Below are 25,851 nucleotides of genomic sequence, written 5' to 3'. Positions count from 1 at the left end.
TTTGTGGAGATTGCTGTCTTGGAATCCGTAAGGACAGAAGTCACTCTTCCCTCGTCATATACCTCCCAAGAGCTACCATGTGGCAGCAGAACGTTCCCACCAAACCACTTTACATAGACTTGGTGGGCTACACAGAGAGATCAACTCTTCCTTCCTCGTATAGGGCCGTGTTCCCTCTGTCTCCACAAAGCCGCTTCTGTGCGGCAGGAGTTTTAGTCATATACCCTGCCAGGCTTGTTTGTCACATCTGCTCTGGCTCTTACCATTAGGGCAGAGCCTCGGTGGGAACGAGGGCTAGAGCGCTGCAATGTCCAGCGCGCGGCTCACTTCCCAAAGCCTCCACTGGTTTCCCAAGGAAAGAATGGGGAACAGGGCTGTGGCCTAGGCTTATCTCTCAGCAGCTCACCGCAGTGAACGAGCAGGTCCTCGTGGAAGTCATAGAGCTCCTCCCGGATCTCCTCTGGGCAGGGGCAGTTCTCTCCCAGTTGAAAATTGAGAAGCATGTTGATCTTTGAGGGCAAAAGAAGAATGTTTCTGGTTCTCAACAGCAGTCAAGGAATACAGATTTTGTTTTAGATCTATGCTTAACATTCTGTATACAATTTTATTTAATTAGCTTTCTCAAGTTAAAATGGCCTAGACTTAAAATATCTTTCACATATTTTTCTGCTTAGGAAGGTAAGTTATTAATTATACAAAACTTGGAGAATATCAAAGAAGAAAATTTGCTGTGATCTCGCCAGCCAAAGATAACCACTGTTAATATTTTAGTTAGTATCTTTCAGATTTTCTGTTTATCCACACAGATTTGGATCACACACTGGTTATACTTTTTTTAAACTTTGTATTTTCTATTTTTACCTTGAGCATTTTCTTAATCTGATTTTTAATAGGTACACTGTATTTTATTCTAAGGATAATACTTTTTATACCATTAATTCTGTTATATTTTTAGTTATTTGCATTTTTTGTTCTTGCAACTAAATTGTTCTAAATTTCCTTTCCTATAATTTTTGATCATATATTTAATCATTTTCTTGGGATAAAAGCCTAGAAGCAAAATGGCTAAAGTGACGGGTTTCTATACTTTAGTGGTGTTGTTATGAATCGCCAAATTGCTCTCCTGAAGGGTCACAGAAATTTATATTACTACCAAAATTATATAAGAGTATGTATTTCCTTCCCATCTCCATTATAACAGTGAGAGTTAACACATTTTCCAATTTAATGGGTGAAAAATGTCCTATCCTTGTTGCTTTAATTTGAATTTAATTGGTGAGGATGAACTTGATTTTTCTACACATACAGACTGATTTTATAGATTTTCTGTCCATGTTTGTCTTCTATTTTTATTGGGGAATTATCTTTGTAGAAATTGGTGAATACTTCGCACAGTTCTAGATTCTTACCCTTTGTAATAATATGCGACAAATATATTTCCTGGGTTTTAGTGAGTTCTTTTAACTGTGTTCATAGGTTTTTGTTTGTGTTTTTGACATGCAGGTTCCCATCCTGAAGTCAGTCTGTCATGCATTTCCTTTACAGTTTTGTCTCAAGGACTCTTAACTATTTTTGCACCTCTGCTAGTATGTTAAAATCCATGGGTTGCTTTTTTGTTTATTTTAAGAAAATAAGACATACAAAAATCCAAAGAAAATCATTACTGAAATCCCCTTGTCAAAATCACAAAAACCAAATTCATGATGTAGTAATACTTGTTGTTTTTCAGTTTTAGCACATTTGTGGTACACAATGATGATGTTCCTTGTGAGGAGGTAGTCCATGTACATAACACATTTTCATTCTTTTTTAAAAAATCCCATTTTCCTTCTTTTCTTGGTTCCCTCTCCCTTTGCAGAAGATCTATCTCTCTGATTCTCACTATCTTTTAGTTTTTTCTTTATTTATATTGAGGCTTATAGAAAAGAAACAATGTACTATTTAAGTTTGTGGGTCTGATTTAGTTCACTTGCCATCATGGCAGATTAGTGTTCCACTGTGTATAAGTATCACATTTTCTTTACCCATTCATCTGTTAATGGACATACAGGCCACTTCTAAGATTTAGCTATTGTGGATTGTGCTGCTACAAACAGGTGTCATTGTTTGGAGTGCATGCATCATTGTAATATGATGTCTTTAACTCTCTTGGGAAGATGCTACCTAGCAGGGGACAGCTTAGTTGAATGGAATATCTATTTTCCATGTTTTGAGGGCTCTCCATGCTGATTTCTATAGTAGTTGTGCTAGCTTACAGCCCCACCAGCAGTTTAGAAGTGTTCTTTCCCCCCAGCACCCTCACCAGCAGTTGTTATTACCTGATTATTGTCTGATTTCTTGATGACAGCCATTCTTCCCGACTTAAGACAGAATCTCAGTGTTTTCTTTTTCTTTTTTTCTGCATTTAGGGCAGGGTCTATAGGGCCTACAGGGTCTCACTGTGTAGATCAGACTTGTAGCGATTCTCCCGTTTTCAGCCTCCCAAGCGCTGGGATTACAGTCATGTGCCAACACGCCCAGTCTTAGTTGTCATTTTAGCGCACCCTGTGGCTGCTGAGCTCTGCTTAAGGAGGCACATTAGTCTGCTGAGCTATCAGGCTGGCCCCTCAGAGTTGTTTTAATTTGCATTTTGTTAGAGCTTGTGCTCTTGAGCACTTTTTCAAGTATTTATTGGCAATTTGTGCTTCTTGTAAGAAATGTCTGTTCATTTTATCTGCCCATTTTTTGATTGGTATTTCATTTGAGGGTTGTCTGATTTTTCTGAGTTCTTTATATGTTCTAGGTATTAGTGCTCTGTCAAAAGGATAGCTGGCGAATCTTTACTCCCATTTTGTAGCTTGTCTCATCATTCTGGGGACTGTTTCCTTTGCTGTGCAGACGATCTTAATTTGAGCTGATCCTATTTGGTATTCTTGATATCATTTCTCGTGAAATTGAGGTAAGTAATGCTTCTTTTTTAATTTAAGTAAAAAGAGCTAGTGGATGCTCTCATAATCGCTTTTGAGAAAAGTGGTACTGGGGATTGAATCCAAAGCCTTCACCCTGAGCTATGTTTCCTTGCTATTTTTATTTTTTATTTTGACACAAGATTGATAAATTATTAAATTACCCCAGCTGGGCAATTTGGAATACTCCTTCCTTGGCCTCTCAAAGTGCTAGGTTTACGGGCATGTGCCATGTAGCCTGGCTCATCACTGTCATCTTGAAACACCAGTGAGTGTTTTTAAATACTCTGACCATTATAATGTGATATAAAAAGACCTGCAATGCCTGTTTGTGACAAAGCTAGGGACTCACTTTGCTGCTGTCAGAGATTAGTGAAAATTAAGCTGGTATTTATTTCTCCCCCGGCTTTCTGAACATCAGAACTCATCCTTCAAGGCCAACAACTCTAGCTTGGTGAGCACCTGGGGGGGGGGCTTCAGAAATTAAGTAGACGCAATCTCGGCCCTTCTGCTTCTCAGCCATGGTAATCCAACACCAAGCAAAAAGGTATTTTCTCCATCTGTTAAGATCTATGACCTCTTGTTAAACAATGAGTTTTACTTAACATTATTAGAAAGACTCTTGCTCAAATCTTCTACTGCAATCATTTCTTGGAAGTGGTAGAGGTTTTGTACTAAAATAATATCCATTAAATCAGTTTGAAAGTCACTTTGTGACTTAGCACTTTTCAGGATGCTAATTTATGATAATTGAATCAATAATATATGTTTTTTTCTTAAGTAAATGTAAGATATTAAGATTTGATTTCAGAGTCACAGAACTAATTTATTTGCTGATAGATCATACTGTTGGTGGAACATTCTGGAATCAGCAGCTCCCCTACTTACAGGGTATGAAGTTGAGGGATGAGGAGAAGAACTAAGCAGAACTCTCTGCTCTAACTTCCACCTTTTAACAAAGTCCCCTGGAAGTGATAAACTACTGACCACACTGAACCAGCTTGCCAACAACCGTGGGACCAATCTTAGCTTTACCTTCCTTTGCACTTAAAATATATCTCTCAAGGAGTTTTCCATCACTCTGAATACTCTGGATGTTAGGATTAAAACCTCCATTTTCTCTTCAAAGCATGTGGAAGCAAGTACAAATGGCCAGAAAATACAGGAAAAATTGTCCAGCATCTCTGACCAGTAGAGAAATACAAATCAAAATAACACTGACATTCACTTTATTCCAGTAAGAAATGCTATTATCTAGGACTCAAAAACAACCCAATAAAACAAAACAAATTCTGGCAAGGATTTTGGGGAAAAGTGACCCCTTTACACCACTGGTAGGAATGTAAAGTAGTAAGACTATTATGGGAATCAGAATGGGAATGCTTCAAAAAATGAAAAATAGAAACTCTATTTGACCCAGTGATTTCCCTTCTAGACATCCTCCCCAAAGAGGTAAAGAATCCTATTACAGTGCATACTCATGTGTAAAGCAGCAAAACTCCCAAGTGCTAAACCATGGAAGAGGGCTACATGTTTGTTCCTCAAATGAATGAACAAAAATTCTGTGGTATACTCACACAGTGGAGTATTACTCACTCATAAAGAATATATCTGAGTTATATTTAGGAGATGAGTGGATCTTGAGACCATAGTAAGACCATAATACGAGTGAAATAAATGAGACACAGAAGGGTAAGTATCGCATGGTTTCTCTAACATGAAGGTCCGCAGGTATAAATAATTGAAAGAACAAATTAAAGAGATGGTAGGCAATAGAGAGAGAGAGACTCTATGGAGAGGGGAAAGGGATCTGGGGAAGGCAGGAGAGAGGGAAGCAGAGGGCAAGGGAGGGGGGTAAAAATGAGTAAGATGTGATATGAATATGTATCAACTCCCTAACATGAATGCTTATGTATTAAAAACATATAATAATAAAATATTTTCATAAGAATTTATACTGAAAAGACCCATCAGATTTCTATGCACACTCTGTCTTGCTGATCTCTTCAGTTGGTCTATATCTTCTGCATCCTTCAATGCTTTCTTACACTGAGATTGGTACAGATTGGTCCCCTCTCGAAGCAAATTATCTGGGAGGGGTGGCAGATGAGACAGCTGAGATGCTTAGCAGTTAGTGTCCTTTCTTTGATTTTATTTTTAGACCAGCAACATCAGAATTAACAGAAAACTAGCTAAATACAAATACCTGAGGCTCACTCTAGACTGTTGAATTAGAGATCCTGTTTTATTAATTAAGCTCTTCAAGTGGTTAGAGTCAGGGTTTCCAAAACAATGCATCAAGAGATTGGCTAGAAGCCTAAGGGAGGAGGTGGCAGGGGCCTGGACAGGGTTGACAGCAGGTCTGGGAACAGAATGGGGAGGAAATAGGAGCCAACACTGTCCTGCTGGGAGCCAGGCCAGGCAGGGTTGGATGGACGACCCTGGTGCTGGCTGGCGTAAAGAGATGCCAGAAAAATGTGTGAACTCTACTCTGACCAGTAGAGAAATACAAATCAAAATAACACTGACATTCACTTTATTCCAGTAAGAAAGGCTATTATCTAGGACTCAAAAACAACCCAATAAAACAAAACACTGGCCATTGACTGAAGATCACAGAGCAAGGCATGAGGCAGATACAAATATACTGAACAGTAAAATCAATGGTACAGATATTGGCATATAAAATTGGGCACAGTATATGTAATATAGCAATTATTAATTTTTTAATTATTGTTTTGAAATTCTGTACATTTCCTATTGTTTTTTGTCTTTGTTCCTGTTATTTGTTTTTGTTTTTGTCCTCTTTAAAATAAAAAAATAAAATTGATGGTAGTCCAGGTAGTACCTGTGGAGAGCTTATTCTTTGGCAGACATCATGCTAAGCAATCTAAATAAATTATCATGTAGGTCCTTATCCTTGTAGCCGTGGAAGGGAGTTACAAACACTGCCTACATATTGAGCTGGAAAAACAGGGATGCAGAGAGGTCATGTGCCCAACCACACAGGACATGGAGCTCTGCAGTCTGAAGTCAACACTGGGGCTGCAGTCACCCCATCATTCCCCTTCTCATTATCCCTAAACACATGACAGATCTGGCAGTTGCCTAGAGACGGGGGAATGTCCACACTGTTTGCCAGCCTAAAAGCAGTCCGTCCCATCTGTAAAGTCCTCAAGAGCAATTCCTGGGAGGGGAAACGGCACAGAGACTTGTTCCAAGGAAGCCGAAGGGTCTTCTCATTTTGCTTCCAGGAAAGGGAAGTGAGCTTGGTCTCCTCTTTAGCAAGGCCAGTATCATCCAAGTGAATCTTTTCAAAACCAAGGTATGTAGTTCATTTTTAAGCCAGCATAAGTATATATGTTCTATCAAATAGGTTAGGAAAGTAATTGGATGAAGCAGTCGTTGTGCCATTAACATAAAATAGTGGCAATTACACTGAGAATGATTAATGACTAGAACACTTATTAAATATACATAGTATCTGAAGATGTGGTTTTAGAGACAGAAAACTAATTTCTTCATTGAGATATTGATCTTCTCTTTTGAACATGTTGGGAGGCTAACCAGTCCACAGGGCATAAGAGGACTGCTGACAAGTGGCATGCATGAAAATTATTATTCTTGAAGATGTGCCTCCCTCATTTGAAAGTTTCTTACCAGGGTTTTGACTATCCTCATAGAAAGCTTCTCATCTGGGTGAGGCTAGCTACGAATAGAGTGCTGTAGAGAATTAATGCAATACATCACCAAGTATGATTTGCTGGTTGAGTGCCATTCTCCAGGCTACACAGGCTGGGATGGTTTGTTAGAGCGCCATGGGCACTGGGTCAATGGGCTGGACACATCAGAAGAGGAAGGCTGCATTCCAATTCTCACACCAGGGCCTCCTGACCATGTTTTGTGGGTCTTTCACAGGGAGGTAGTGACTTCTGGACGGGATGTCAGAAATTCTGAGTGTGGATTCTTGCTGAGGTTACAGGTGAATCCCCACAGTGCTCTGGGTTTTAGACTCATTCATAAAGTATAGTTATGACAGGGTAAGGGGAGAGAGAAAGCCTCGCCCTGTGTGTAGCGTAGCAAGGGTTCTTTCCCTTCCCAAGATCATTGGCACATACTTCTCAGTCATGACCCACACAGCAAGGGCTGGCTCCTGTGCCATGACGGGTCTTACCACCTCAACTCTTGCTGAGATACCATGAAGATAATGTGGGCCCTGCTCTGTGGGTTCTTCTGTAGGAAAGCTGTCTGGGGAACAGGAAATCAGTCTGGGAAGAGGCTCTTACCTGCTCCTGTGGCGGTGAGCGAAACTCCCTGGTCTTCCGGGCCGTGAGGGCTGCAGACATGTTCAGGGCCTGCATGAGCTCATTGTAGCGGAACTTCTGATTTGCCTGCAGCTTGGAGACATAAATGTCACCGAATGCCACAATGGCCTCCACTCGGTGCTGCAGTTCACAGTCACACAGATAGCTGAGAAGCTCACACATCTGCAAAGAAGTATATGTGCTAATTAGCATCATTCTAGGTGTATACCAGTGAGGCTTCCAGCACCCTCATTTTACAGATTAGGATCCCAAGACTTACACAACTGGAATGACCTGTTTGGTGTCACATAGTAAGTAACCACAAAGCTATTACTTGAATCCAAGTCAGCCTGAATTCAGAGACTGGCTCTTCATCATTAGGCCAGGGGAGTAAGAGGGAAAAAACCCTCCCTAGGGGCAGAGCACATATGTTTATGGAGAGAAAGGATGGCATGGCCAAGACAATGTTTGCAGAGAGCTCTTCACAATTGCCTTCTCTTTTGATGCCTTCCAGTTCTAGAGGATGGAAAACTGGGATGTTTCTTGTCCTTTCCTTATTTTCCAGTTGTCACTGATGTACACTGACTGTGACTAGTTCTTTGCTGGCATTATAGTACTTCTATTATTATTACCACTGTACAAAGAAGTTTAAAACTTAAAACCACTATTTTAAAAAATACTAAAACTGTAAAAAGTTGGGGGGAATAAAAAATGAAGGCACACTTTGGGCTCAGGAAGCTTTCCAGTTATAGTCAGCCATGCCTCACTTAAGGGCAGCAGTGCACCCTGCACTGGCCATCCTGAGGTGAGTGCCCTGGTGTCACAGTGTTTTCCACAAACTGAGGTGGTTATGACAGCACTGAGCAATGTGACCTTACAAGGCCGCCGTCACCTCGGGTCTACTGTTCACTGAAATGCCATCACAGAGCACATGACTGCTTCTAAGTTGAATTTTACTTGAAAACCTGCTGGACTGGTGACTACAGGTACTGCTTTCCAGTTGTCATCTATGCAAAAAAGAACTTCATTTGCCAGACAGGGGACTTACACTAAATGAAAGTTTTGGCCCTACATCAGAATAGTACATTTATAGGTTTCAATTAAACACCTGGGGCATATATGCATAAAGATTTTTTATTTCTCCTCTATATGCAATTTAAACAAAAATGTAATTAGTACAGGGTCTCACTATGCAGCTTGGACTCATCGTGATCCTTCTGTTTCAGCCTTCCCGGCACTGGGCTTACAGGTGTGTGCCAATACACCCAGTCTTATGACTGGCTCATTGTTCCCAGGGGTGGCAATGGCATGTGGTGCTGTCAGTGTTTTGATTAACTGACCACCTACAAATCCCATCACCTTGGCTAAGAGAGCCAATATGGGTTACCAATATAGGTTACCTTACTATACTTGTGATAAAGCTTATTTCATATTCTACTTCCTGAAATATATTTTATATAATCCATATTTTACAAGTGTTAAAGCTAAGGGCCTGGCTGGTGGTTGACCTGGCCAATTCATAGAACATGTAAGCAGTGAGGGGCAGGCAGGGTCTAAATCCTACTATACCTATGAATGTCTGACCCAGGCCCCCAGTACTGTGATAGACTGTTCTATTGATTTTTCTCTTTTCCTTGGCCTATGACTGAGGTTAGCTAATATGTGGAAAACCTATGTAGTGTCTGAAATTCCTACACTGTGCTAGGGTGGCTCCATTGGTGTGGCTGTCCTCTGTAGCTCAGGTGGCAGCTATGTGAATGCTAGGCTAACAGGACTGGGTCAGTCCAGCTGCCTGGACACAGCACCTGCCGGGAGCAGATGGGAGTGCGGCTGCCCTATGAGGCAGCTCCTTGGGCTCCTCCTTCTCTCTAGATGCACAGTTTATGAGTGGGCAGTTGAACTGCAAAGATTAAGAGATAGGGGCAAATCCATGACTGGAGAATACTTCAGAAGAATGTGTCTTATTGCAAAGGGTTATTTTTCTCACTGAGGCTAGTGGAGGCTGAGGAGAAATGAGCCTCGGCCATGAGCTCTCCTTCTGCACTCTTTGCGGCACCCTTTCAGCAGCAGGCTATGCCCACAGGAGCAGGAGCCAGTGCCCATAGTCCTGCTCTGCTATCAGGGTGTGCCCTTCTCCCTCCTGACCCACTTCTGGGAATGAGCTTTTCTGCCAGAGTTACCTGCAGCTTGACGGACTCAGGTAGTCGGGTCTGCAACAAGCCTCTGCCTGGAGCCTCCTTGCTGGCCTTCTCCCCAGCCTCCACTGCCTTTTCCTCCACCTGGGTTACTTCCTCCTTTTCTGCTCCCTTCTCTGTCTCCCCACCCGGCTCCCCAAACACAGAGGGATCAATCAGGAGCAGGATCTGGCGAACGTCATCATCATCAAAAACGCCTATGACCAGCAAGGTTCCAATGAGCTTCAGCACAGGCACAAACTGGAACTCGATGGACCCCCCAACAGGGTCTCGGATGTGGGCCCCACTACAGTGCACTGCCTCGGTCAGCATGCTCAGTGCCTTCGTCTTAAGAATCTCCAAGGGGATCTCGGGGCTCTGTTTCTGGTGCTCCTCGCTGGTCACGACAAAGCAAGGGGTAGAGAACCTGAAACCTGGCTTGAGACATGTTCTCAGACCCACCCCAGGCAGCCCATGCCTCTTGGACTCATCTGGGTATAGGCGGATATTCCTGGTGGCACCAGTGATGGGGATGATGTATTCATTCTTCATCATCAGCTTCCTCTCCTTCGCGTTGGCCAAGTGGATGCTGATGAGCAGGTCATAGAAACCAGCCCGCAGGAGACCCGGGAGATACTTGTTGTCGATGGCGTAGAAGAGCTGGGAGAGATCCACGTGGCTGCACAGGGCATAGGCAACCCGACTGTTTCCCAGGGCACACACAGCGCTGTACAGCCTCAGTGTGTGGTAGTGGAACCGCATCAGGTCTTCCTGCTCACAAAGCTCCAGGATGTCGACGCATCTGAGAGTGCACAAGCAATGAGTCACTCCATGGGAGAAGAAGGCACCAGAATACAGCCTAGCCTTGCTCTCTGAATGCCCAGGGATTTCGACCAGACTAGAAAATGAAAGGGATAAGAGGACACAGGCGTCGCTGCAGCACTTTCTCTAATGGGTTACTGCTCCGTTCTAGGCTCATCTTCTAGTTCTTGATTACCACAGCTTACTACAAGGCTGTCCAAAACCTATAAAACTTAAAAGTTAGTCAAAGCTCACTAAGTATGAAAATTCTCTCAAATGCAGGAAGCCCCAAAGTCCCCTAACAGAAAAACATTTAGGCATAGGAGTGGGCTACTCTGGTCTTATTTGTAGACTCAAGAGAATCCTCCATTTTCTAGATGCTCAGAAAATGCAGCTGAGGTTTCATTCATGTCATCTCAGCTGCCATTGGGAAACACTTATTCCTTCAGAGGTGGTCCAATGATTCTATCTCTAAACATAGCATTTCTCAGCAGTTTTTAAAAGCTATTTACAAAAAATGTTATTCTACTACTTCCCCAGTGAGGATGCTTCTGCCCTTGCCTGGACTCCCTGACCTTCCCCTGCCTCTGTGGGCCTTCAAATTACCTGTTCTCCTCTGGGATGTGGAGTGCCATCATTTGCAGGGGCTCCAGGCACTGAACGACCCAGCCATGGCGCTCGCTCACCCGCTCTGTCTCCACCTTCAGAAAGCTATTGGGCATGCGGCTCCACAGCACAGGCTGGATGGTTTGGACGTCCAGTCGAGGAGGACACTGCGGGACTGGGTTCTTCTCTTCACTCTTAAATATGGCCGCAGACAAAGGCATTGCATTCTGGGACAACGTGAAAAGGCATGAGAAAAAAAAAACAGATGTGCAACACACACACAGTTCAAGTGGCTGAATGAATGTGTCTGTCCCATGATTATCAATATGATTATTATAAATTAAAGGGAGACATATGTGTCTAGGGACCTCTAATGGCCTTGCAAAATCATTAAGGCCTTGGACAATGGGTTTTAAAATGATTAATTTTTTCAGCACCTATCAGAGGTGTGGGGAGGAGAGAAGGAGAATACAGGAGCTGTTAGCTGAGTTTCCCAGGAACTTGTAGGGCCTGGGGGAGAGGGCAGCGAGACGGTGAGCAGTGAGTGACTTCTCCTGCCTTCTGAGATGTGGAATTCCCCCCACTTGTTAGAGCTACCCTCCCTTGTTGGAGGAGGTGACTGATAAGTACCTTCAGCTTCCCAAGTTCAAACTGAAACAGAGACGTGCTTGTGGGCTGCAGAAAGACAGCTGGAAACACTTTGGTGTTGGGTTCCACCTGGAAAGAAAAACAAACTGCGACATTTTCCAGACCAATAAAACCTCAGCTTACTACACTGTGGATGTTTTAGCAATGCTCTCATTCTACTCTTGCTATGAGGAGGACAGCTGTCTGGCTGCTCAGAAATTCTCAGAGACGTGGTGTCTCTGAGGAGACTATCACTGCTCCCTGCTCTAACCACTCTACTTTGGGCTAACCGATCTTGCATCCTTCTGCTTTCTTTCTCAGTATCTACGACCTGCAGCAGGGGGACAGTCAAAGCTGATGTGCTACTCACTTGTCCCTAAAGGCAAGGCCTGTTGCTGACTGCTGAATCTCATGCACCTGGCACCTGATAGCACCATTCTTTACCGGGCCTGCACAGAGAGATGATGACTTGGGTTTTTTCTGAAGCAAGCAAGAAAGCAAGTAAGCAAGGCTAGGGACACTCAGGACCAGGGTTCTTAACCTCAGTGCTACTGACATTTTGGGCCAGATGATTTTGTTGGGAGAGCTGACCTGTTGTGCCCTCTCCGTAACACCTGTCTGTCTCACGCTCTGCCTTGCCAACAGTTGTTACAACCAATAAGGCCATGCTTTGTGTGTATTTGTCACCCCAGAGCCTCATGCAGTCATCGAGGCACAGTTCTACAGTTTGTGATTAATTAATTCATGATCTAAGGCTGGGATTATGGGTCTGAGTACTTCTGGGACTATAGGTCTGAGTACTTCTGGGATTAGAGGTGTGAGTGCTACACCCAGCCTGGGGCAGAGATCCGGAATGTAACATAAGAGAGACAGAGAGACAGACTTCCTCTCTGTTGCCATTGTTGCTGCTACTTGTCCATTTTGCTCTTTCTGCTGTCCTCTGCCATGTGCCAGTCTGCCTTGGATCTATCTGAGTACAGACTGAAACCTCCAATAACAGTGAGCTAAATAAACCTTTCCTTCCCTAATTTTGAGTGTCAGATATGTGTCCCAGCAATGAGAGAAGAGTGACTGAGACAGTTTCCTGACACTGCCACTTGCTTGGCTGGGGAAGCTGCATTCCCAGTTCAGGATTGCTACTTTACAGGCAAAGAACATGAGGTGTTTCACTTTAGTAACATTTTAAAAATGCTATTTCCAGAGCCCATCTCTCCCTCAACCCTCTGGGTTCCTCTGTGTTTTTCATCACCCTTTTCTTACTCTTTCAATTTTAGCTTTTAGGTTAAAGGGCTTGATAGGTACTGATTACCTTTTAGCTCCATCTAAGATGAGATGTGTGGATTTACTCATAGAATTAGGGCCCCTATCACTTGCTCTTTTTGCTGTAGGAGAGGACTCACAGCACAGCAGTTCTATTTGTAATAGTCTGTGGAGACATGAATTCCACTGTCATATTGAGACTTTATTTCTATGTCTGAAGCCTTTTGATCTTAAGCAAATAAAGACAGAAAAATTTCTACATTCTCCCAGCCTACAAATGGCAGATGTGTTGGACAAATGCTAATAATAATTTACTTAATTTTATAATCTCTGGAAGAATCTTCCAAACACTGACTTCTACAAACAATTACACAAGTTGGAAGAGGACTTGGAACTTAAGAAAACACTGCAACCTGGCTGACAGCTGGACTATATCCTTAGATGACCCACGTAGAGGACTAAGCTAAGTTGCACCAGGCTTCTGGCCCTCAGAAACTGAGTTAATAAAGACATGTTATTTTAACCACTGTCTGTGGTAGTATGTATGCACATATGTATGTATTTATTTTGCCAGCTCATCTCACCCTGAGGGCAGGGCTGGTGAGGCATGTGGTATCAGGGATTGAACCACAGGTGCTTTAGACTGTTGTGCTATCTTGTGACCCCTCTGGTAGTGTTTATTTTTTATATTAATTTTATTGAGAAAAAAGTAGCAATGAGACAGTTTCAAAACAGGTTAGAAGGACAGCTACAATAATTAATACATTGCATATGGTTGTCTTTGTATTAGTTATTCATAGTACAAGATACAGACATAATGTCTTGTCTGAACACTATTAGTTCAAAACTTTCTTCTCATTGAACTAAGAGAAAGTAGCTGTATATCTATGCTAACTATTTTGTATATACATATATATATATTTTTTTTCCCCACTACAAAATGGACCTCATTTATCCCCCTTTTTTGTTTACTTGTGTCAGAGATGGGGTATTCCATTGCTATTCATATATTGTAGGTGCATGAATTCAGCAAAGTAATCAGACAGATACTGATGTTAAGATCAACAGCCTATGTTTTAGGGTTATAATATCTTAATGATAAGAGCTTCTCGTCTGGAGGGTTAACAACTGAAGTTTGCAGACCAAAAAAATTAGAGAAAAAGAAGGGCCACAAGAATAGCCAACATTTTGTGCCTAGTCCTTCAAGGTCAGTGAGGACTCAGGACATAAGAGAACCTGTTCTTTAACATCCTGTAGCTCAGTGGTGTCCCAAATTTTCTGATCAAGAAGATTATGGGGCCAAAGAGGAAAGTGATCGATGATGTAGAATGTGCCTAAGGAGAGCCACCTGGAGAGAAAACATTCTCTCAGGCTTTCACAGAGAGCAAGTTGGTCAAGCAATGGCTGTGACTCATCCACATGGCTGACACTGACAAAAGATCTATGAACTGCTGTACAGGGTTTCAGGGTAAATCCTGAGGGGATTTGACTGACCTTGTCAGATGCAAAAGTTACATTTTTTGTTATATAGGTCTTGCTGCATCTTGGTCTTAATAACCCAGCAGAAAAGTATAAAAATGAGGTATAAAATGTAAAGCCATATTAATATGCTGAGCTGTAAAAGGCTCAAGTCAACAACTTCTGACATTGCAGTCATGCAGATAACCCACTACTATTATAAATTACTGGACTATATTGGATTACTTTGCTGAATTCATGCACCTACAATACGTGGTAGTTTTTAATATGGCATTCAGAAAATGCATTCAGTGAATTTCCTTTGAGTCAAACTATTCAGTACTGGCTCCATTTAAATAATAAGCTTTTTCAATGTATTTAGAAATAAGATTGATGAAATCTTACATTGTGTGGCTCTGCTATTACAAGATTACATGGTTTCATGCTATCATTCATTCATGATGAAATAGGCCAGAGTCATGAAACCTCAGACTTGGCCCAAAAGTGTCATTTTGTTATAGCATGATAGACTAACACTTCAGGTGCTTTTATTTAGTTTACACCTGATGTTTCAGGTTCTCGCGGGTGGTATGAAGAGATAAATGCCTATAAAACCAAAGTGTAATGGTAAATTTCTAAGATTCTATGCCTGGTGAAGGGAATTCAGCAAATGGTTTAGTATCTATTATGTACTTATTTTTGGTGGACCCTAAGTTTGTTTGTTTATTTATTTATTTATTGTATTTTAGGGAAGGGTCTACAGGGTGTTCAGGGTCTCATTACTAGATCAGACTTGTAGTGATCCACCTGTTTACAACCTCCCAAGAGCTGGAATTATAGGCATGTGCCACCATGCCCAGTCTCAATTGCTGTCTCAGCATACCCCAGGGATGGGGCCGGCATGGCAGGCTGGGGGATTGAGCACTCTAGCCCCTGCGCTTGCTTGCAGGAGCTTTAATCTGCTTAGCTATTTGGCCAGCCCTTGAGTTTACAGTAGTCAAGAACCTTAACAGGAAACTCTCATCTGATGTTTTTCTGACTTTGGCTGTAAGGCGGGGTTGACTCTGGGCTGGCTTCCACATTTTTCAAGTACCCAGTGTGTGGCATTCAGAATAACTCTCTGCACCCTGAAATCTCCATAACCTTCAGAGTTCTAGTGGCTGAAGTCTTTCTCTGGACCAGAAGGTGACCCATGAATGTGTGCTGATGAAGGAAGAGAAATGCATTCACTAGAAGGCTTCTATGCTGATGTCTACCATGCCAGCATAGGAGCTACAGGCTGAGTGGCATCTTTTCAGGCACCTTAGCACTGGTTCCTGAAAACTTCATAAACTGCTCAATCAAAGCCCTGAAGGGAGAAGGTGGTTTGAAAGCATGTAGGATCTCCTGATATAAACTTATTTCTATTGGACAAAGCACACATCTATCCACAGTGAACAATGGAGATTTATCTTCAGTAACTAAAGTAAGAAAATGCAAATGTAGACTCAGGAAGGTGTACAAGAGAATAAAACCAATACAGTACTGCTGGTGTGGGATCCACAATTATAGAAACCCTGGGGCTACTGCTTTAATGATGTTATGTGACTTTGGCTAAAGGGGTCCTGCCCATGTGAATAAAGCTACTAAACAGTGAACTTAAGACAGGGAAGCCATCTTGGTTCATCTGAAGTGCCCATTAAAGGGCCCTTTATTTTTATTTTTTTTCCTTTTCTTTTTTTTAAAGGGCCCTTTAAAATCATAGGTTTTCTCTTACTGAGGGCAGAAGGGAAAGTCAGAAAGATGTGAACCATGAAAAAAACTGAGCGTGCCATCAAGCGCTTTGAAAGAGGAGGGGACTATAAACAAAGGTACCCTCTGGGAGTCTACAATGGCCAGGCTTGTGGTTGGCAAGGATGTAGGATCTTAGAACATCAGACATACAGTGCAGAGAACTAGGTACTGCTGGCAACTTGAACAAGCTCAGAAGCAGATTCTTCCAGAGCCACAGAGCAAAGCCTGGCTCAGCTTACCAGACACTTTGATCTTGGCCCTATGAGAACAGCGGGGCCCAGGAAGGCCCGTAGGACTGTGAAATAATAAACAGGTTGTTGTAAGCTGCTAATTTTATGGCAACTTGTCAGACAGCAATAAAAAGTGGATACAAGTGGTTTCTCAGCCAAGTCCATTAGCCTGACAACAGGTGCTGCTTGATGCACAGTGAGCCCATGGGTGCTTCTGCCCTTGAGCCCACACCTGCTGGAGCAGGAGTATCCACTCCAATGGAAGGAGTGGCAAGCCTGGACTCGGCGCTGACACCACACTTCATGCAGTCTTTTCCTTTCACAGTTAAGGCTCATTTTATCACCAGCTGATCTATTTTGTCCTTGTGGTAATAGATACTGTGCTTCTAATCATGCATGAAGGTCAGGGCACAGGAACTGAACAGATTCAGAAACTACACTGTCTCATAAATCTGAATCTCACTGCTATTTCTGCCCTCAGCTGTAGCAATCACCAAGGAGTATTTCTTGAGTATTTCATTGTAGTTTTCATTTCTCCCCTGATTGCATTAAGTGGGACAGAAAAAGGTTTTCCAATTGCGTAGCAGTATTTAATGGGGAGGCTTAGAATCATTGTTTGAGAGAATCCTCATTATTTTGGTGACTTTCCCTTTCTGAATTGAAAACCAGTGTGTAAATATTGCTGGCTTGCTTCTCTTGAGATAATTGAAAAATGAAAATGGCTACAGCTGCAGAATAACAATGATATAACTGTTGAAGACCAGACATATGGCTGAACATGTTTCTATCTTGCTGGCTGTGGAAGGGGTTGATGGGTGTGGGTTTCCTGAGGGTCTAAAGGGAGCCCCAGGGCTCTGCTACTCCCACATTGCTTTGGGCAGTCAGCAGAACTGGGGCCACTGGGCAGGGGGAGCAGCATTTATGAGCATGTAGTAAAGAAGATCCCTTGAGGAGAGGTGGTGACACCAGCTCAGCAAGGACAACTGTCCAGCCTAATGCCACCCAGGAACCACTGTGAAAGATGGGACAAAGTTGCCACAATGTTCTCTTGTTACATTTCAGCATCCTGGATTGTTCCGCGAGGCACGCAAGCCATTGCTGCTTGCAAATGTCATCTTTTTGTTATTGTTTTTGATTCATTAGTACATGTGGACCTCTAAAATCCAACTAGCTTTAAAAGTCATTAGATGATTGCAGTTTTCTGTATCCCAGGGAGGATGCTTTAGTTCAACTCATTTCAAAAGTTAATGGGAGCCCTGTGAAATAGCTCAGCAGATTAAGGCACTTGCAAGCAGGCGCAGGGCCCTGGGGTTCGATCCCCGGGCCTGCCATGCTGGCCCCACCCCTGGGGCACATTGAGCCGGTGATTGAGTCTAGGCGTGGTGGCACACTCCTGTAACCCTAGCGCTTTGGAGGCTGTAAACAGGCAGATCACTACTCGTCCGATCTAGTAGTGAGACCTTGAACACTTTGTAGACCCTTCCCCCTTCCCCCCCAAAAAAAAGTTAATGGGAAAAAGCTAATGGATTGGAAGGACATCAGCAATGTACAGAAGACACTTTTTCAGAGGATTTGGAGCAGGGAGAGGCAGAATTGTACAAACATATGTCTACCTGCTCCCTCAAAGTCTGGCTTCACAAGTGCCTCTTTCTGGAAATGGTTGGTTGGGCCCCAGCTGCTGGCCCCAGCCTGCCACGTGTTGATGATGCAACTGCTTCCCACAGGAGGACGAGGCAGAGAGAGTGCGAGCACTGTAGGGGATGCCGTTGGACAAGGTAGCTGCCTGCATGCCAGTGAACTGACCCTGGCCCCCAGCAAGAGTTTGCTGGACCCTTTCTGGGTCAGTAAGCCTTTCAGGTTTGGGATGCCACTCTGCCTGTTCCCTGTCTGACCCTATCTCTCTAACCATGCACCAGACAGTTGGCAGCTCATAGGTTTTTCTGCCCAGAGGCTGTAGTACAGCGCTGGCTGAGGGAACAGGGTTTTCATCCCTTGTATAATAGCTGTAGTGACCCTGGAAGACTGCTGACTCTCTTAAGGGCTGCCTGCCACTCTCCTGCCCAGAAACATGCAGTAGCTCCCTACTTTCTCTCCATAATTCCTTACCTTTCCAAATGGACGTCTCACCGCTAATTATAAGAGCCCTGAGCTACTCTGTCCTCTGATCCTCACACAACACACCCGGTCTTTACTCCATAATGCTTCTTGTATCATTTTCCCAATCTAGACCACTCCTCTACCTCACAATCAAGGATTTTCCTTTAGGGTCACTTTCCTGAAAACTCTTGATGGGTAAAATCCCTTCTTCCTCTTGCGTGATACTTTCTGTCTACACTTACATGTGATTTTTTTGTTCTGCCCTCAGAATGGTGAGTATGTCTAACATATAAATTTAATTCCTCAACCTAGCATTTCCCATGGTAGGTTCTGTAGAATTATAGGCTCACAGGATACCTACCATTGTTAAAAGTTAGCAAAATCATTTTCTTGGTGATATAACTTCAGAAATGCTTGCTTAAATGGTTCTTTTCTGAAGTATTTCTCTCTTTTTTTGTGGTATTGGGGATGAACTCAGGACCCTGCTCTTTCTCTAAGTTTATACTGTGTAATATTCACTGCAAAAATTCAAGAAAAGGATGTGAAATGTAATACTTCTCCCAAGCTTATCTGGCTATTAAGAATGAAGAAATCAAGATTTCATGGTTAAAAAAAAAAGTATTTCATGGTTAAGATAGGTAAACCTATATTTACATACCTGAAAAGTTTCCTGAGTATTTCCATAAAGTTAACAGTCCGTAAAATAGGGAAACGTATTATTTACATAAATATACTTTTTAAAGAATCAGATAAGGCAGTATTCTCAATTTGTTTTTGTCACCAGGGACTGGTTTTGTGACAGACATTTTTTTTTTTACATTAACAGGGGTGGTAGTGGTGTTTGGGGGATGATTCAAGTCCATTAAATCTTCTGTGCACTTTATTTTCTTTAGTATTACATTGTGCAATTTCTATTATTATGTTAGATTCTCATAAGGAGTGCATAATTAGGTCCTTCATAGGTATAGTTCACGGGAGGTTCATGCTCCTGTGACAATCTAGGGGTCCTGCTGGTCTGTGACCAGGTGGAGCTCAGGCAGGGATGTGAGCAATGGGGTAAAGCTGTGAATACAGACAAAGCTTTGCCTACTTTCTCATAGCTCACCTGTCTTTAGTGTGGTTCCTATCAGGCTGTGGACCATTATCCCTGAAAAGTATCCAAAAGAAATGTGTGTAGGGCTGGGGAGATAGCTCAGTAGAATAAGTGCTTGCCTGGCAAGCACAAGGTCCTGAGTTCAATCCCTGGTACCGCCAAAAAAAAAAAAAAAAAAGAAAAAAAAAGAAAAAAGTGCAATCTTTTTGCCAAGGGAATATATGGCAAATTAATAGTTTCTATAGGTTTCTATTTCTTTTAAAATTTATTTATTTAATGTATTTAGTATAGGGTCTATAGGGTCTCAGTGTGTAGATTGGACTCATAGTGATTCTCCTGTTTTCAGCTTTCCAAGTGCTGGGATTACAGGCGCACGACCACACCCAGTCTCAATCACATTCTCAGTGTACCTGAGGGCAGAGCCAGCAGAGCATGCTGGGGGTCGAACCCCAGTCCCTGCCTCTGCCTAAGTTTTAACCTTCTGAGTTATCTGGCTGGCCCTTCTATTTCTTAAAGTGAGTAGTATTTCTATTCATCTCTTAAATTTGCCTCTTGTATAATACAGGTAGCATAAAGATGGAAAAGAAATGCTTAAAAATAAATGAGTAAGTTTTTAGGGCTAATCACCAAAGAAAAGCCTTCTTCCTCTAGAAAGATGGTTAGCATAACTGGTCAACGAATAAAGTCACTTTTTTTTTTCCTTAGTCCTTCATGCACCATTTGTCTTCATCAACTAAGCACATTGTGGTGAGTATGTGGAATACAGAAGAAGAACAAGGAACACAGCCATAAGTACATAAGTAGAAGGCCTGGGGCACTGCAGTCTCTGCTCCAGAAGTGTCCCTACCTGGTAGCAGGTTCCAAGTTCTTTCCCATTGGCCGAGAAGGACAACATGCCCATTGCCAGATCCACAAGGCAGCCGATCTCCAGGTCCACATTGCTCCGACTTGATCTTTGAGAACTAGCCGCAATGTCTCCACCCCATACCATGTAGCAGTTGCTGCGCTTCACACTAGGGGCCAGAAAAGGGGTAGGGGGAGAAGGCACAGAATCTGGACTGGGTGGTTTGTTTTCAAGTTTCATGAGCAAAATGCCCCAGAAACTTTCCTGTGAACTTTTTTAATCAGCCCCAATTAATTCTTTTCTTAAATAAATTCGTTTGGGTTCAACTACTCTGTATGGGGACATGGTCATAAAGTAGGCTTTCTCTTTCTAAAGAAAATATTTAGGTAATTATTTAACTCACCTTTGTGAAACAGATGAGAAAGATAGTAATGGGAAATTAGGGTACAGATAGAGTGTCAGTTTACCTTGGGAAACGTTATAAAGGGATTAGGCATGAGAGGCAGAAGAATCTGGGTTCAGAACACGAGTCTAGTTCTTAGGGCAAGCTATACCACATACAAAAAATGGCTTATATTTCTTAGGATGGTAGGCGTGGGACCAGGGAATTTGTCTCTGATGTCCTCCAACTACCTCTGGGTGTCTTACCTTGACTTTGGCAGTTCTCTGGAAGTCAGCCTCCTCCACTCCTGTACAAGCAACAACTTAAGCACCTTCATTTTCTACTATCTACCAACTCCCAGAACGCGGAACTCCATTATAGGCCTTTACATTACTATACTAACCTCAAAGCCTTTAAGTCTCTGATGTCTGATTCCTTAACTGTTGCTTTCATACCCTTTATGAGCTTTAGAGAAGAGGTTCCTGGCTAAGGTGACTCTCAGCCCTCAGTGGGCTGTGGCAAGAGACAGCTGATTCTGTCTCCTCAGCCCATCCTGGGACAGAACATCAGAGGGGCCTGTCCTTGGGCATAACACATTATGACTTTTCTCAGATTAAAGGAGAGAGAAGTGTCCTCACATGGGCTCTTGCTGAGGTCCTCAGCTGTGGGGAGACTTTGTAGCTCCATGGGGTAGACAGGTCGTAGACTACTGTACTCTCTCCAAGTTCTTTACCTCTCTGCCTTGGGGTGTCATTTGTTTGGAACAGGATTTCCCAAGGTTTCATCCAGCTCTAGACGTCTATCACTGTTCCCTGGGAATAGAAATCACTTTTGCAGACATACATTTGTGTGTGCCTCCTGTCCTCTGGAGCAGTGGTGCGGTGGCTTCTCGGTACAAATGTGCTCAGGAAGAGGCCAGTGCAAATTGCCTCTTCCAAAGAGTTACAGCCATCATTAGATTTCCATAAAGGCAGAGAGCAGCCTTGTTATTACTGCTTCTTAGTGTTTAACTTACTAAATACATTGATGGACTCGCATAGAATTCAATTAATAATACATAGAGGTTATAGAGATGCAAAGTGGCAGGCTTGGGTGTATTTTACAAGGCCCAAATTAAAAATGTCCTGAAAGATCAAGAAATCGATCTTGTGTTTATTGCTTATTATGTAGGACAAAAAGAACTAAGAATCATAGAGCACCTACCATACACTGGCTGTTGCTCTAGATGTCAGCGTGTCAGGTATTTAGACAGTAAATGTGGTCAGTGAGGCTCAGAGACAGCAAGTATCTTCCTTGTGTGGAAGAGCCAGAAAATAGGAGCAATAAACTGAAAGGAGAGGGATAATTCTACCTTCTTTTCCCTGGCTCAGAAACAAAGCCTGAGTTGACCAATTGTTTTCATATGCTTTCCAACGTACACTGTATTTCATAACCCATTTTGGTTCTCATAACATAATGAGCAATCAGTAAGAGCAACAATAATAATGCTTATTGAGTGTTCGAAGTGAGGCACTGTCTTTAGTATTTTTGCATCAATTAACCATTTATTCCTCACCACATTTTATGGGATCATAAATATTATTCTCATTTTCTGGATGAGGCAATAAAGACCCTGACAGTTTAAATGACTCAAGGCCACACTTCCAGAAAGCACTGCGACACAGTTATAAACCTAGTAAGGATGTCAGCTTGCTTTCAGAGCTTGTGCTCTTAACTGCTTGTCAGCACAGGTCCTACAGGATAATGACTATGATTCACCTCTGGCCAGGAGCCTTTGATGAACCAGGACTAAGTAAAGAACAAGGCTACAAAATATTCCTAACTTTGTAGGGGGAAAAGGCCAGGTTTAGAAGCAACTTGTTACATAGCCGTACTTGATTGTATAGGAAAAGACACATAAGCAGGAGACATGGACTTCTGCAAATGGTTTCTGGGCCACACCTAGCCAAGGAAGCATCTGGCTAAGTGGCAACGGTGCATCCCTGGGAGGATACAGGTGTACCTAAAGCATGCCTTCTCTAAAGAGCCCCAGTCTCTCTTTAGTGGCTATTATTCATGAATTTACTACATTTTCATGCTTTTAGCAATTAGCAACTTTTGGGATGAGGATATCTGAGTGTGTCATTGCATGTCTGATGTGGTACATCTTTTTATTTCTTCGAACTGACCTCTCTCAAGAACACAGGGCTTTTTCTGTTTTATTCTGGTGTTGAAGAAATTGGGGTTAGCCTGAAAACTATGGAGAAAATTCTGAAAGAAATCTCAGCTCTAGTTGTCCCTATCTTCCATCTCTGGGCCATGATTTATATATACTTTTTATATACTCTAAATTTTCACTATCATTCCTCACTGTCTTAGTAAGACACACTCCCAGCTCTTGTTCCAATGTACTTAAAGATTCGATAACTAAATTTCAGATTTTTTTTTAAGTGAGGCCAAGAGGCTTCATTTTTGAGTGGAGGTAGGTGGGAAGAAACTATGGGGCATAAAGAAGAAAGAGTAAGGAGCTGGGTGGCTGATCCTGCCTCCTGGGACCCCTTCTTACCTTTCATGGACCCGACCTCGCTCGTCCCCGAGGGTGACAGTCACTGTACAGTTTTTATTCAGGTCAAACTTTTCACTGTGTAAGTGATAATCTGGAGTCACCCATCCAACCCAGACACAGGAGGGGTCTTGCCCCGCGAAGATGCGGATGGCATAGTAGCATTGCTGTGGAGAGACGGTAGAGGGCAGATGAGAGTGGCTCCCCGTCGAGCGAGGGAGGGGGTTGGGAGGCGGAGAAGATGCAGTGGAGGATTGGCCCTCTCTGAAGAAGAAGCACACATGTTGAAGAGGTGTAGTACACTCAGCCTGCAGGAATGGTGAAATGGGGAGTCTGGCTTTCTAATTTTCTCCTTTCCTGCTTCACTTTAGTACCCAGAACAGCAAAAGATCCACCACCTGTTGGCAGAAAAATGCTGGAGATGAGAGCAGGAGATCTTATCAAGGTGACGTACAGTGACCTCATAGCAAGTTAGCATTGGGCCTTGACTGCCTTCTGGGTACCTGGCAGACCTGGGCTGGAAGTAGGGTGGGCACAGTCCCTGTCCTCAGAGGACAAGAGCCTTCTACAGAGAAGGCCAAAAAGCTTTTGTTGTTGATTAAAAAGGAGGGCTGCATCTGAGTGTGGTGGTGCACACATATAACCCCAGCACTTGGGAGGCTGAGGCAGGAGGATCTTTAGGAGTTCAAGACTAGCCTGGGCTACAGTGTGAGCTCGAGGCCAGCCTAGTCTAAGCAAGACCAGTCTAAGAAAAAGAAAAAAGGGGCTGCAAGCTGAGTCCAGTGGCACATACCTGTAATCTCAGAAGTCTGAGAAGCTAAATTAGGAGGATCACAAGTTGGAGTCTACGCTGGGCACATCAGTGACTTAGTGAGACGCTGCATCAAAGTTAATAAAAAATGCTAGGATGCAGCTTAGTGCAAAAAGAAGCTTTGAAAGAAAATTGAGACCTACTTCATGTGGCTGTCTGCTTACCCACAGTAGTTCCTGGTGAGAAAGGCCAGGTGATTTGTGAGGTCCATCACTATGTTACAGTAACAGTGAGGAGGGTGACTATTGCATCATTTTCTTTAGAACACCGAGTAGATTTATTCTTAATGAAGCAAGTCTTATGTAGTCTATGGAATTTTCTTGGGTATAAAAAAGGTGAGCCAGACAAAATCCAGGCTTGAGTGTAGGCACTGTCAGTAATTTCTCCTGTGAACTTGGACAGGTCATTTGTGCTTGCTCTGCATAATAGGGTGCACACCACCACCACCTATTTCACGGGACACAGATTAACTTCAAGTGACTTAAATGGAGACTAAATGAAAAGGTGGTGCCATATGCCCAGCACTGGATCCAGCTGTAGTGTGTGATTCGCTGCATCAAGAATCTTACTCCTAGTAAGGGAGTTCACCCATGAACTTCGGACTAACTTTACAGAGGGGAGCCATGCGTTTCATCCATACACATGCCTTTCTTTTCCTTTTCCTTTTCTCCCCAAGTGGTAAACAACAGTGAGAGAAAGGAAGGACTGCTTTCTAATTAGTGTCTAGCTGTGGAGAAGGGACCACAAGTGGCTTCCACCTTCTGGGCTAGTTTCCTGTTTCTTCTCGTTTGAGAGCTGTCAACATTACTTCTGAAATCACATAGGGACATGAGGGAGAAACTCAGGGGTGCCCACACAAAGGAGCAACAGAAAGATCTAATTGAAACCCCTTTAACTGATGTTTTCAGTCACAACTCACTGTGAGATCCCTGATGGCAAATGTGTACCAACTACAAAAAGATGCCCAATTAGGCCCAGGTAGAGCTTCTGCTTTGCACTGGATGAATCTCTTTCTTCTTCACATTTGAGAAATGCCACAGATGTATTCTGAAGCACCAAGATTGGTATTAAAATATACAGTAACTGGCAATTAGAGAGGAGCTCTAGACAGAATTTCACTGTAAAGGGCATATTCTAGACACAGCAAAGAATCAAATAATGAAAACCAGAACAGAATACATTTACTTACTGTTGTTGTAGGAGAGAGGATTTCTTGCATCTGTTTCCTGGAGGGAATATAGTCCATGTTTTAGTTGTGCAGTTGTATTGAGAACCCCACACTTCTTTCTTCTCTCTCTCTCTCTCTCTCTCTCTCTCTCTCTCTCTCTCTCTCTCTCTCTGGTCTACAGAGTGTTCAGGCTTTCACTACTAGATCGGACTCATAGTGACCCGCCTGGTTACAGCCTCCCAAGAGCTGGGATTGCACGAGAGTGCCACCATGCCCAGTCTCAATCGAGGTCTCAGTGCGCCCTGGGGGCAGGGCTGGGACCTGCTTGCAGGCACTTTAATCCACTGAGCTATTTGGTCCACACTTCTTTTTTGTATTTAGGTTTATTGGTACAATTCATTCAAGGGAATTTGAATGTGTACCTAATACTTCTCGGCTCCTCTTTTTTTTTCCCATTCACATCCCCCTTTTACAATCTCTTCTGCTTTCATTCACAGCACTTTCTTTTCTTGTTTTTTCTTTCCCTTTCCTTTTTTTTTTCTTCAGAACTGGGGATTGAACTCAGGCCCTTGTGCTTGCCAGGGAAGCACTTATTCCACTGAGCCATCTCCCCGGCCCCTCCCTTTTGAAGAGTGTTTTCCTATTTCACAATATATATTGTACATTATGTTCTTATTTAATTTTTTCAGTTTCTCATGCTGGAGAGATAATGTGATATTTATAAATGTGTATCCCA

General features: G+C 42.9%; 1 protein-coding gene across 1 annotated transcript in view; it reads right to left on the bottom strand.

The window, feature by feature from the left end:
- The window catches only part of Ryr3 (ryanodine receptor 3), a 622,696-nt gene that overhangs the window by 210,667 nt on the left and 386,178 nt on the right, over nt 1–25,851 (bottom strand). The window contains exons 30-37 of the mRNA XM_023703237.1: nt 25,137–25,173; nt 23,140–23,303; nt 20,216–20,381; nt 11,461–11,547; nt 10,831–11,057; nt 9,430–10,225; nt 7,232–7,432; nt 407–509 (exon numbers count right to left, since the gene is read on the bottom strand). Coding sequence (XP_023559005.1) covers nt 407–509; nt 7,232–7,432; nt 9,430–10,225; nt 10,831–11,057; nt 11,461–11,547; nt 20,216–20,381; nt 23,140–23,303; nt 25,137–25,173 — 1,781 coding nt within the window. The remainder of the gene's footprint in view (nt 1–406; nt 510–7,231; nt 7,433–9,429; nt 10,226–10,830; nt 11,058–11,460; nt 11,548–20,215; nt 20,382–23,139; nt 23,304–25,136; nt 25,174–25,851) is intronic.

Source organism: Octodon degus, unplaced genomic scaffold, assembly GCF_000260255.1.
Source record: "Octodon degus isolate 3935 unplaced genomic scaffold, OctDeg1.0 scaffold00166, whole genome shotgun sequence".
In the NCBI taxonomy this organism is placed as follows: Eukaryota; Metazoa; Chordata; class Mammalia; order Rodentia; family Octodontidae; genus Octodon; species Octodon degus.
The sequence above is the reverse complement of the archived record's forward strand: the minus strand, read 5'-3'. Positions and strand labels throughout refer to the sequence as shown.